The 14361-nt window shown below is 40.3% G+C and overlaps 1 protein-coding gene across 1 annotated transcript in view; it reads right to left on the minus strand.

Annotated features, from left to right (window-relative positions):
• IL16 (interleukin 16) overlaps window positions 1-14361 on the minus strand; it is a 63765-nt gene that overhangs the window by 19531 nt on the left and 29873 nt on the right. The window contains exons 9-13 of the mRNA XM_018572488.1: window positions 12544-12661; window positions 11919-12051; window positions 10694-10766; window positions 5377-5795; window positions 1684-1807 (exon numbers count right to left, since the gene is read on the minus strand). Coding sequence (XP_018427990.1) covers window positions 1684-1807; window positions 5377-5795; window positions 10694-10766; window positions 11919-12051; window positions 12544-12661 — 867 coding nt within the window. The remainder of the gene's footprint in view (window positions 1-1683; window positions 1808-5376; window positions 5796-10693; window positions 10767-11918; window positions 12052-12543; window positions 12662-14361) is intronic.

A 14361-nucleotide genomic window follows, 5' to 3' on the forward strand; every position in this document is an offset into this window, starting at 1 on the left:
GAGAGTCGATCCAGGATGGAGAGCGGTATCCAAACATTCAGCGATCAGTGATCACTGACTGTTTGTAAATAACTGGACATAGTATGAGTTACTATGTACCAGTTATGAATGAATGGGAAGTGATCACTTCCTATTTATTGTGATCACTTCCTATTATTTATTGATTGTGGACATAGTAACTCATACTGTATCCACAATTTATGAATGAACAGGAACACTCAGTACAGTATAGAGCAGTGGTCCCCAACCCCCGGGCCGCGGATCAAATGCTACCGGGCCGCAGGCGAAGCAGCGCTCCCGACTCTGCTCTGCCCAGCTCCGTGTCACAGACTTTACTGCGGTTCATTGTAAAAACTTTGTACAATGAACTGCAGTAAAGTCTGTGACACGGAGGAGGGTCAGCTGTATGTTCCGGGCCTGAATGCCCATCGTGGTAGAAGGGGACCGGTACGGAGCGGCAGGGGGCGGAGACAGGAGATGGGGCGGACGCACTAGCTCAATGCTTGTGCGGCAGCAGGAGGAGACGGGGACGGAGCAGCAGGGGGCGGAGACAGGAGATGGGGCGGAGACAGGAGATGGGGCGGACGCCCGGGAAATTGAAGAGGTGAAGATGGAGGAGACTGGAGGCCCGATGACGGTAGCTGAGGAGGCGGGGAAAAACGGAAGATGGAGGAGACGTTGATTGGGTGCCGAGGCAGCGGAGGAGGCCTTTTTCCCGGTGCCAGGTAGGAGGACAACTGTGCTGGCAGGGCCCAACATAGATTCTGCACAAAAAAGGGAAATATCAGGAGTCTGTTTAGACCCCTGATATTTCATCAAAGCCCCCAGCTATAAAGTTAAAAAATAGAAATATTTAATAAAAAAGAAATAAACAAAAAAATTGAAAATAAAAAAATTGAAAAGTTTAGAAAAAAAATTTAAATAAAAATATTTACATTTTTAAAAAAAAATTAGGAATCAAAATAATTTTTGGTTTCGTCCTGACATTTTTTTTGTTTCAATTTCGGTCTCAAAATTTAATTTCGGGGCACCTTTAATTATTAGGTTTTGTATCACTTGCCCCTCCTACTAGATTGTAAGCTCTCACGAGCAGGGCTCACCTAACCCTGCTGTATTGAAATTGTATTGTAACTGTACTGTCTTCCTCTATTTTGTAAAGCGCTGTGCAAACTGTTGGCACTATACAAATCCTGTACAACAATAAAAATAATGCATAGTGACCATTTCAATGTGACCCACAAATTGAGCGCTTTCCTATAAAGAAATATGCATGTCCTCATTAATCTGTGTCATAACTGCAACTCTTTTTATTTATGCTGTATTCTTTACATAAACACCATAACTAGCATGCCATATCAAAGCAAAGTCATTGAAAAAATGCATTAGATTATAATTTTTCACTAACGCTTACAAAGCAGGTATCTGTATTGCATAGGTGTAGAGGATTTTACTATAATGTAAATCAGGTAATCAGGTTTATTAAATAAAGCAATTCAAAGTGCAATGACAGTGTGCAAAGAATGTGACTAGAGACAGCATAGTTTATGTATCTTTTCTGATTAGTTACTGAGTTCTGGCCCTTAGCACATTCCATTGTTCTTTGCTTTCCCTTCGTGAATAAGCCCTTTTGTGGTGAATATTTTGGAAGTCCAATAACCAAGTTTGGGTCAAACAATGACATACCTGAGTCAGGAGATATCTGATCAACAGTTGTTGTATGAGAAGAGTCAGCAGAAGATAAGGATGTATCTAGCTCACTGTGGGCTGTCAATTGCTGGTTTCCCTTCAGAATCGAATTTCCTGCTTCCTGTGCAACAGACATGTCAAAAACAACCTCAGCAACAACATTTTAGTTCAGTGTTAACCATTCATTACAAAACACCGTGGGCATACAGTACTGTTGTCCTCTACATTATAGTCCCCTCATTGAGTGTCAATTCATTATGTGCTTTGATGTACAAACTAAGCTGCAACCAAAATAAAGATTTGATTAAATTTATTGCAGCAATGACATTTTATCATCTAATTTTCTGTGAGGGTCCTTTGTCTGCCCACATCATTGTAACAAAAACTGCATCTAGCTTCTTTGTAAAGATTTTCCATGCCCTGCAATGAATTATTCTTCCCTACATTCTGCAATAAATTATTTCTATATGTCCACGAGTACAACTTTCATGGATCCTGCTCAAAATGTACCATGTTAATGTGTATCAATGATAAAGATCAATCAACATAGCTGCAGAATGCCATTGCAAAATAATTATTTATAGGGGCAGCTCTGCACATCATTATTGTAGACTGTCACAAGCTCACTTTATATTATTGTATAGCTATTTTACTTTCAATCTACTGTCATATTTGCTAACAGACTACTGATCTGAATAGTTAAATTATATTTACACCCAATAATGTATACGTTGCAGCTTATCAATCCTTAAATGTTATGGCTGTAGTAGTTTTCTTGGTTAAGGCTAGATGTATTATCTGCAAGTACAGCAGCATATTCATTCAAAACATCAAAAATCCTGTCTGCTTGTAACTAACTGAAACTTCAAACAATGTTATCAGCTTTCTCAGCTATCTTCTGCGAAATGCAAAGCAATGTTCCCCCATATAAAGTAGATGAGAAGAGGGGAGGTGTTTGTAGTCCAAATCGGGAAAGCGACCTAGGTTACAATGTTTCTACTCTATAAGTATAGTGTAGTGAGTTGTCACCCTAGGATAGGAAGTGTGTTATTGGTACAATCTCCAGCTGAAAAGAAAAGAAAACTAAACGCAACCACTACTTCTAAGGACTTGTAAGCTGCAATATATTAAATTTTGGTTTTAGGGTTTAGATACACTTAAACTATATTGGTTATATGTGTTATATGAAACAACCAACTTGCTGTGCTTAATGTAACGACTCCCATTCTATGCTAAATGTAATGACTCCCTTCCTTTGCTAAATGTAACAACTCCCATGCTGTTTTATATGTAATAACTCCCCTGATTCACTAAATGTAACACGTCCTTTGCTGTGCTTTATGTAACGACTCCCCTGATTCGCTAAATGTAACAACTCCCTTGCTGTGCTATATGTAACAACTCCCTTGCTGTGCTATATGTAACAAGTCCTTTGCTGTGCTATATGTAACGACTCCCATCCTGTGCCCATCTACCCTGACCTTGTGGAATAAAGAGATGGCAGATAGTTTGTGAACATGGACAATGGGATAATCAGTCTAACAGGTTTATACAAAATGCTCGATTCCTACCACGTTTTCTACTTCCTACTACATTTTTATAAAACAAAATTGGCAAAGTTATCTATTATTACAGCTTAACAGTGACTGTATAATTTTATGTACATATGCATATGTTTTATATGTATATTCAGTAACTATACACTGCCTTTCATGCATGTGATATTTATTGTGATATGCCACACAAGCTCAAACTTCCTATGCTAAACCACATCCTGTGCTGTTTCTCTCTGTACTGTCAGTTATTGAATCAGTCTATTTAGACTCCGTTTATATTACAAATACAAAGGTGTATATACATCTTATAAAAGTGTCTATACATCTTAAGTTTAATCATGTTGACTTCTCAGTCTATTTTAAGAGGAGCAGCCATTAGAAAACAATGTTAAGAAGTTACACCAGTCACTGCTTTTTCTGTCTCCCCTATGATATAAATGCGGGTCATTTAGCCGGAACAATAAACTCTCCTATTTCCTAGCCTGCAGTTGTCTCTTTTTAGAGTTTCCCTACATAGCAATTCATGACATAACACTCATCACCAAATGAGGATAGTGGGGAACCATTTGATATTTTCTGACCCTCTGGATCTGATTTAGGTGTCTTGAGTTTGTCAATATATTGCTTGATGACATCCAAACATGCCCAAACTATGCACACTAGACACATTTATATCAAGGAAACACTGTGGCAAAAGGACACAATATATGGATGAGACTAAAAGCTGGAAAAGATTTAGCGGAGCAACAAAATCAGGCCTTTAAAGGTGTACCCATATACTTGAATAAAACAATTACATTTATTGATAGTTTGATACCATGATTAAAATAGTCTAAGTATTCCAAAACTATGTAGTTAAAAATCACAATAAGAACAAGAATACAATACGCCTAGTTGAAGGTGCCAATGCTCACACAATCTACATATAAGTACAATGCAAATAATCAGGGCTGATGAATATGAAAGGCTCCTTCCATATGTGTGAAACACCTACAGGGCTTCTTCCATGAGTTGGTCTGGGCATGCCCTGCAGTTGTTTCCCACATATGGAAGGAGCCCCCTAAGATTTATCAGACCTGATTATTTATTGGTGATCTTGCTCGTCACTGCCCAGTGGTGTGTTTGTCCTCTTCCACGGCCCCCCATCAAGACACAGGAAAGTGGCTTGTTCCCCCTACTTAGAATTCGGTCTGGAGGGGTTTTGTCTCTGTACGCCTACCTCCTGAAGAAGCTCCCTTATTTTGGGGTGAAATGCGTTGAGAGAAGGAAGGAAGCCAACTGACTGCACCACTCTCAGTTTCTCGTATCATTACAACAAGCCTTTGAAAGTGATACGTATATGGAGATTTGAAGGGTAATTCAATAATGTTGCAATTCCTATTTGCATTGTACTGATGTGTAGATGGTGCGAGCATCGGTGCCTTCTACTAGGCGTTTGATATTCGTGTTTTTATTATGTTTTTAAACTTCATAGTTTTTGAATCCTTAGGCTATTTTAATCATGATACCAATAAATGTAATTGTTTTATTCAAGCATATGGGTCATATGGGTACACCATTAAAGCCCTGACCTTTTTGGTCTATTGTATGTCAATTGAGGGCGCTGTGTATCATAGTTAAGACAAAGGTCATTTGTATATATAAACGATTTAGAGGAACTGAGTTTGTTTCGCGGTTGAAGTGAACAGCTCAGCATTGTTTAATATCTGAACCATTTGTCATTTTCTCACTGCCTTAAAAAAAGATTTTGGGAAGGATCATTGACAAATATGAACAGTGGGAGTGATTTACTAAAGGCAAATAGGCTGTTCACTGTGCAAGGGAAATTTCACTTAGTTTAGTGAATGTGCTGAAAATTCGCTTTGCAAAGAATACACAATAAAAAAAATTAGAAAAGTATTTTAGTTTGCATATGATTGGATGATAAAAGTCAGCAGAACTTCACCTCATTCACTAAGCTAAGTACAAATTTCCTTGCAATGGGCACAGCCTATTTGCTTTTAGTAAATAAACCCCTTAGTCTTGATATGATTGTCTTTATTACCAAACAGGCAATGAGTAATGTTATGGTTGTAGTTGTAGCACTTTTTACAGATAATAATGATACCAGTACATTTTGATACACTGTACTTACATCTTCCTTTGAGTCTTGCTTATAATATTTCCTAGGTGGGGGAGCTGGTTTTGATGTTAACTTCTTAACTATGATCTCTCCAGAGTGGCTACTAGTTTTCTTGCAGAGGACCTGAGTTGAGGTTAAAGCATCAATGGCAGTAGGTGAATAATCTCCCAGCCTTACAGGAGCAGAGTAATGAGTCTGTATGGGCTCTGTTCGCACAGGCACGTCCACGCTGTGCACCCGACTTTTCAGACCATACAGTTGGCAGGAGTCCGCGTTCTGGTTCATTGGCCTAGGATTATAATTGCTGTCACTGCTGGAGCGAACCATTTGCCTCTGCTCCCTCCGGCTGTAATATAGGTATGCAGCATGCTTCTCTATGCAGCTCTCACATTGATATTTCCCATGGCAGCATGACGCCATCTTCCTATCACCTGCAAAATACATTACAATAAAACCCAATATAATGTAAAATAATGTAAGGATATCGATATCAGAAAAGGCAAGACAGGGCCCTAATGCTGAGAATACAGAGCACATCCTTTCTTCCCAGTCTTGCCATTAGGTGTTTGTATCTACTCCAGAACAGTTGTATTGCCTCCAATGTCAGTCATTCCAATTAAATAATTGGAATGAGTGGGATGTGGTGCCCTGGACACATGAGCCAGACTGGGTTATATATGTAGTAAATCATTCCAATGAAAGTTATCATTTCTACATGTTCTGAAAAACAAATCCATTCGGCCCCTTTCAGAAGCCCAGTGTTACCATACAGTGGCGTCACAAGGGGGGTGCGGCCCACACCCGGGTGACACCATTGGAGGGGTGACACCAAAATGACTTACAGTCATTTTGGTGTCACCCCCCTCTGAAAAGTCGGGACCGAACGCCCGACAGTATCAGGAGAGAGGAGGGGACCCAGCGGCACACCTTATCCCGCCGGGAGACTGTCCTCTCCTTGCTCGCCAAGATGGCCGCCGGCAGATATCAGAATACTGCCAAGCATTGCGCGATGACGTCTCGGTTGAGTGACACTCAGTTACCGCTCCGGGTGTCACCCAGCCTTGGGATGCCCCTGGTCTATGGGCAGCCGGATCTAAGCTCCCCTGCTGGAGGCCATAATGTAGTATTTGCCTTCTTTTATATTAGGCCTGGGAATAAAATATGTTAATAACATTTGTCTTTGCCTCCATTCGCACAGAATGAATGTATATGCAGTTTTGCATGGCGCATGGCTCTGCGAATTGTTTATGAATGCATCCATATTGTGAATATTTACAAGCTTATGTTGGATATAAAAGAGGAAATGTTTACTGAAACAGATGCTCCCTTAGGGGTCTATTCACGAAGCAGCCGAAGGATCTAGCCGTAGCTTTGGGCTGATCCTTCGGCTAGCTTCAGCCCCAGGACCCCTTCGGTTCAGTAGAACCGAAGAGCTGCTGTACGGGCTATTCACAATAGCCGGTACAGCTCCCGAACTTAGCCGAGCGGCTCAGTCGAGCAGCCGACCATTGGCCAGCCAACAGCCTGCTTCTGACAGCTGGGCGGAGCCAGCTGTGATCTTACGGCTGGCTCCGGCCACTTGCAGAGAGATCAGCGTCCCTGGTTACCAGCTAACCAGGGACACTGATCTCTAGACAGCAAACTCTCCCGGGTGCTCCGGGAGTTTACCGGCTGCTATTTGGCTATTTTAATTTGCATTAGCCAAGAGTAAACTAGCATTGCACCCGCCCTCTGCTGCAGTGCTCCATCAGGTCCATCAGCAGAGGGCGGGTACAATGCTAGTTTACTATTGGCTATTGCAAATTGAAATAGCCAATAGGAATCTAGCAATGCATTCCTATGGGCATCATTTTTATTTATTTTTTCTATTCTGACACGGCTCCGTGTCAGAATAAAGAAAAAAAAAAGAAAAATCAGTGTTTCTCTCCTGGGCGGCCGGGAGCGGGAGACTCCGAGTGCCCGGGAGAGTTTTCTTTCTCTTTTTTTTTTTGACGGCACACAGAACCGCCGGCCAATAGAAAACTGTTGGGCGGAGTTAGCTGTCATTGCTAGCTCCGCACAATCGTTTTCTATTTTTTTTTTTACTTTTTAAACTATTTTTATGTTCTGCTCGGTCCCTCTGAGGGACCCAGCAGAACAGCCAAACCGAATGCTGCTCAGTGGCATTCGGCTATTCACTTTTAATTTTTTTTTCTATTCTGACACGGCTCCATGTCAGAATAAAGAAGAAAAAAGAAAAAGCAGTGTTTCTCTCCTTGGCGGCCGGGAGCGGGAGACTCCCGGAGTGCCCGGGAGTTACTTGTTTCTTTTTTTGATGGCAGCAGAACCGCCGGCCAATAGAAAACTGTTGGGGTGGAGCTAGCTGTCACTGCTAGCTCCGCACAATAATTTTCTATTTATTTTTTTCTACTTTTTAAACAATTTTTCTGTTCTGCTTGGTTCCACAGAGGGACCAAACATAACAGCCGAGCCCAATGCCGATCAGCGGCATTCGGCTATTCACTCACTGCTGTGCAGCATCTATAAGAATAGACCGAAAAGCAGCGAGTAGCCTGCCGGAGTTTCGGCTTAGCCGATCCAGATGTTGGATCGGCTAAGTCGAACTCCTCCTGCACTTCGGGTAGGCTGAACATGCTGAGCATGTTCGGCCGACCCAAAGCCACCCGATGTATGGCTGATTTCAGCCGATATACGGCAGTATAAATGTGAATACTTAATGGAGCTAACTTTAACAATAGCTGCATTTTCATTATATACCAGTATAGTCTATTGCCTGGCACACATACAGTATGTGCAATTATTTTGAAATAATGAACAGCAAAAGAGGAACAAACTGTCTGAAATCTACAGTAGGATATTTTTTTACTAGAAATGTATTTCACTGAGAAACATCTTTTTTTTTTTACTAATAAAAGTATTCAATCAACACAGAGGATGGTCAGTAACACCAAAAGAGCCATGTAACCCTCAAAGTAAGTTTGAAAGAACAAAGCCTGTCTGCAGTGATGCCTGCCAATGTAAACAGTATGGCTTTGCTGCAAGGTTTGATCTCATTCTCCTCTGCCGGAAATATCTGACAGCAACGATGTATCATAAAAGAGCATTCTGTGTGGTATCCTAGGGCCCATCAATTAGAAGCAGTGAAACACTGGAGTGTGCCGCATGGAGTATAGTCAATAAATTCAAGGTGGTGTTTTTAACTAGACAGGTAATCCCGCAAAAAAATGTGTTTTGTTTTGTTTCAGATCAATTCAGATTTTTATTTCTTTCGCTTTTTGGATTTCGGATCCAAAATTTGATTCATTTCATTATTCGGATTTCAGATCTGTCCGAATTTTCGTTCCAGGAACAAAGTCACATGACCGTGCCTGTAATGCAACCCCCAACAGCCCGAAAATATCATCTGATTGGCCAGAGAACAGTCACATATCTGATTTAGTTTAGCTTTGAATGAAATTTGGACGGATCCAAAGTTTCTTTAAAGAACCAGTCGCATTCATTTGCATTTGGACTCGTTCAAATTCAAAAAATTTGGATGCATCCGAATGTGCAAATATAACAAAATTTGCATGAATATCCATTCTGAATTAAACTAAATTTACATGTCTATTTTTAACCTTTACTGTATTAGCATGGTAGAACATTATTGACTAAAGATTATGCTTATGTCAGTAAAATGGCCGAGCACATGAAATGTTCCAAGGACTGATGTGTGAATGAAAATTTAAGGCCCACTGCCCCGTTAAGTGATATTAAAGTCAAAAGGTTTAAAAGCTATTTCAAATGCTGATTAAATCACTTACAATGGATGCTGCTTCATGATGTTTAAAAATGTTAGTTTTCTACAAAATAAGCTGTTCCTCTGAGCACTGGCCCTGATATCCTGTTTTAGGGTGACTCCTTGCCCTTGCAGGGTCTTATGGAGCCACCCTTGTGTTTGCTAGTAAGCTGTGCGTGTCTCCACAAACACACAGGCACGGGAAGACAAGACACTTCCCTCCCCCTGCTCCCTGCTCGCTGTTCCTCTCTCCTCCCTTCTCCAAGCTAGTAGATGGACAACTACTGGAGGCTGCTTTGTCCCATGTGGTCTTTTACTGGACAGGAAGTTCAAGGAAGCCAAGCTGAGAGAGTTGGAGTCAACTGTTTGGAAACATGATGGCTGTAAGTGTGTGGACAAACCTGAAAAAATACTTAGCTGGGCAAAATATATTTGTTTAATCTAGGTTCATTATTTTAAAAAAAAAACAGTTTGAGAGTTTAATACTACTTTAAAATCACATGAATTTTGCATTCCCTTTTGACATTTCCAAATTTTGCCAAACTTTCCAGGAAATTAAAGCTCTTAATATCCTCCCTTCCTAATTGGCAATGTAGGGGGCACTGATTAGATGTCTATTTTTTTTTAATTCAGCTAGCAATGGATAGATGTGCTAGAAAAACATATAGAGGGTTATTCACAAAGCTGCCGAAAGGCTTGCTTCGGATTGCTTCGGCTGGCTTCAGGTCCACCTCTGCTGCTGTCAATCAGCAGAGGTGGACCTGAATTTCTCCATCAGGTCCACCTCTGATGATTGACAGCAGCAGTAGGCGGGTGCAATAGCCAGCCTACTATTGGCTATTCCAATTTGAAATGGCCAATAGCAGCCTAGCTATTCATTCCTATGCTATTTGTTGTTTTTTATCTCTTTACTCTGACGGCAGCCTGCGGCAGCTGTCAACATAATAGAAGAAAAAACATAAACAGGGGAATCAGCAGATAACATGGAGCTAATGCTTTCCCTTTTATCTGATGCTTTTTTTCCCTTTGTATTCAGACAGCAGCAAAAAAAAAACATTAAAAATAAACAGGGAATTGGCCGATATCAGCGGGGAGACAGGCTAGGATTGGTCATGGCATTTTTTCTATTTTTAAATGGAGATCCCTCCTAACATTTATAACGTTTGGGAGGAGGACCCCACGCTGTGTTTATTTATTTTTCACAGTTTGCTTCGGCAGACTGTTCCCCCTGCTCCGGCTGTGTGTTAAATTCAGTCAAGCCGAAGCATATGCCTTCGGCTCGGCTGAGCCGCTCGGCCAACTTTGGGAGCTGTACAGGCTATAGTGAATAGCCCGTACAGCAACCCTTCGGTTCTACTGAACCGAAGTGGAGTCCTGAGGCCGAAGCTAGCCAAAGGATCGGCCGAAGCTACGGCTAGATCCTTCGGGTGCCGATTGCGGCAATGTAGTAAATGCCATCTGGACCACCATTTAAAACATGTCTGTACATATTAAACACATTAATCCCATGCAAGAATAACATGACTCCATTAAAAGTGTGTCAGGCATTACCCTCCATATTCCAGTGGGGATATTCTTTTTCCATAACTTCAGTCATAGCTTGCTGCAGCTGCTGCTCAGAGACCTGTAAATGAAGAATATTGGTTACAATAAAGAGTCCTGCAATGGATATGCGTTTGTCCCTCTAAGAAGTGTTTCAACTTTATCTCATCTCTAATGTTCATTTTTATCTAGCAGCAGTGGTGCTGCCAAAACCACAGGTTTAGAACCTCTGCCAGGGTTTTATTGCCAGCACTTGGATGCTCAAGTCCAATTACTCTCACATGGGTCATATGCTCCCCTCTTCCACCTGACCAAATTACTTTCACTAACAGTAGGGCACCATGTACATTTTTCATTCTTCAGTAGAAGAATCCAAATCTCAGTGACATTATTTAAAATGCAGCCAATGTTACAATCATTAGCCTAGATTTCATATTAAAAATTGCTGTTTTGTTAAATTAATTATTTATTTTATTAACAATTCAACATTTATACCTGCTGAAGAGTTGCCATGCTTGATCCTATTTATTTCTGCTAATTTGATGATCTAAACATGAGGATTTTAGCCTAAAATTCTCATGTGACCAAATCAATTAACATTAAAATTCCGGCCATTTTGAAGACAGAGTGGAGAAAAGTTAAAACCTCTGTTTGAATGTCCTTGTGGGGGAAGAATTTGCTTACTTTATATCTGAGTGATAGCTAACAAAACGGAAAAGGGGTCAAATCCTTTAGATGAGGACACAATGTGGAAAAAGACAGCAATAAAATATTTGAAAGCGGAAGTAGACCCCAAAATTTAGCTCTCTCCCAAAACAGTTATTTTCAAGGAGTGCCAACTGTCAGGGTTGCCAGTGTACTTATTTCAGCTCTCAGACGAACTTTTGAAGGAAGATTTTAAAATAATGGCAGTGCCTGTCAACGCATGGCAAGGCACCTCCAAAGAAGTAAACAAATGCGTGAAAATGGAGACACATGGATGTAAAGCCATACTTAGTAATAATCTGTAAGGGCTTTATTTAGGATAACAGTAATCTGGTTATAGTTTAGTGCTATAACACTATGCTGATTAATAGAGGCCGCTTTATATTTTGCAAGGTAAATTATTACATAAATAAACAAAATAAAATGAAAGAATGGTTCATTAGCTTTAAACTCTATAAACAAAAGTAATTCTAGCTACACAGCTGTTATAGTGTCTCTAATAAAAAGCATGCCACATGCTTACAATTACCTGTGGGTCTGGGTGTCTACTAATGAGGATAATGACTGCTCCAGTGTTACAGTGACTTAGAAGTGCATAGACTTCATTCAGTGGCTTGTTAGTGACAGTGTGTTCATTTATTTCCACAAGCTCATCACCTTTTCTAGAAGTAAAGCAAGAAACACATTTAGCTGATATACCAAGAAAAATGTCTTGAATCATTCTCATCTTACTTGCCCTGCACAATGTTTTTTTTTTTCTAAGATCAACTCTGTTTTTCATACAGGTCAACAAATGATACATGTTTCTGACATCCTGCATACATACTTCATTGGAGAAGTTTAGAGCAAAGTTTGTGCAATGGCATTCTACAGCACAAACATGAGGAACTTGTAGCAGTTCACAAAGCAAACTGAACATGTAGACAAAATTAGCTTTCATATCGTAAAATGCAAAGAGAAACAGGAAAAAACTGGCAAAGGCTAATGTGGAGTCACCTTTTATTAGTCTTTCTACACTTTGAAATCTATTCTCTGCTATGGTTTATCTCACTTCACTACTTATATTTACTATAGAAAACCACCAGCGATATTGCTTCTTCCGAAGATAAATGTAGGTCCTCAGAGGATTGCTATTAAGATATTAAAAACACTACCTGAGCCGTCCATCCATGTGGGCCACAGACCCTGGAGAAAGAGTGTGGATAAATATTCCAGAAATGCCTCCACAGTTTGGAACACTACACAAGCCAATTCCCAGGCCAACGCCGGACTCTAGAGACAAAAATATAAAATATTACTGTAGAAGTTCTACAGTGACACAAATTTGGGTTGATTTAGGAAATGAGTAGATCATCTTCATACTGCAAAATGAATGAAGCTGTACAGGTTCAATTATATCGTCCTATTATATGCAAGAAAAATTGTTTTTATTTTAATTTCCCTTGGGCATTATTGGGTTTTTCAAGGTGAGCACAACTGCTACTTCTTTAGTAATTCTAAAGCATTGTGTGCATCTTGTTCTGTACATAGTTCTCATTCTTCGGAAACATAATTGCTTAGCAATAAACAATAGACATGAGCACAGCATAGAAAACTTTTCATTCATTTCGTTTGATGAAACAAATAATTATGCTGTTTCGAAATCGGAGGCAACATTTAAAAAACAAAATGCGTGGTGGCCATATTGACCACTAGCATATGCTGTCTATCTTGGAGGCGGTGCGCATGGCATCACATGGCATCAGGGGAAGTCATACACATGTATGGGCGACGCCATGTTGGAGACAGTAAGATGGCCCTGCCCATACAAAACAAATTAATATATGCCCACATATGCCTGGTGGTATGATTTTTTTATATTTTTTTCATCTCATTTTTCGGACTATTTTTTTTTTCTAATTGTTTTCATCTTTGTCGTTTTTTTAAATATGCTGCCGGTTCCACCCCCCTGCGACGCGTACGCTCGCAAGGGATGGAACCTGGAAGACGGAAGCTGGCATCGGCCGCAGAACACAGTGCGGCTCGAGGGACAAGGTAAGTAAATGCTATGCGGCATTCCCGAGTGTAGCTCGGGGTTACCGCTTATGGTGTGGAAAAGTAACCCCGAGCTACACTCGAGAATACCGCCAGGGAGGTTAAGGCATATAATAATTTGTTATTTCGAATTTGGACAAACCGCCGAAGCAACGAGTTCAGCAAGTTCCTCCAAATGCACATCTCTTAAACAGTCTAGAGAACACGGCCATCCTCAAACCACTTGTTCCAAAGGAGGGACATGCCCACAGGCAAATTTTAAAACAAGTTTCATATGTGTAAGAATGACCCCCTGGGGCGATGCTTATGGCTCCATAGCAATACAGAAAAGTTTAGCTGTTTCAAGTAAAGCTTGAAAGTAGGAGCATTGATAGCAGCAACTGCGCCATTTATGGCCACTTGAAGATGTAACCTGCCATTTGGGATCATTTACATAGTGGCCAAGTGATTTATCCAAAGATATTATTAGCAAAAGCCAATACTAGCAGAGTTTGGAAAGCAACACATAACTGCATTATTCAATAACAATTATTTAATAAGTCAGCAGTTTATTTCTTAGTTTATGTAAGATCAGTGAACCCACTTATAATAAGCAATATAAACATAATAGACAATGGGCACATACAGCACAGACATATATAATAAGGTAAACCAAAGTGCAATATCTATGTGCAAAGTGCAAAACTCTATAGCATATAATCTTATTGCAGATGAGCATAGTCATATAAGCAAAATGATACATGATGGTTGCTTGCTAAGGGTTACTGCACTTTGCACATAATTATAGTACTCTGCACTGCCTTGTAAAATTTGCAGGATCACTATGTATTAGTCTTGTGTATATTTCTTATCAGTAGCATTTGTCAAGCTCTGATGAAGGGGGACCTTTTGACCCCCCCCCCCCCCCCCCCAGAAAAAAAAAAACCAAAACTACTTGT

This window comes from Nanorana parkeri, unplaced genomic scaffold (genome assembly GCF_000935625.1).
Source record: "Nanorana parkeri isolate BGI_ZX_2015 unplaced genomic scaffold, ASM93562v1 scaffold2047, whole genome shotgun sequence".
Taxonomy (NCBI): domain Eukaryota; kingdom Metazoa; phylum Chordata; class Amphibia; order Anura; family Dicroglossidae; genus Nanorana; species Nanorana parkeri.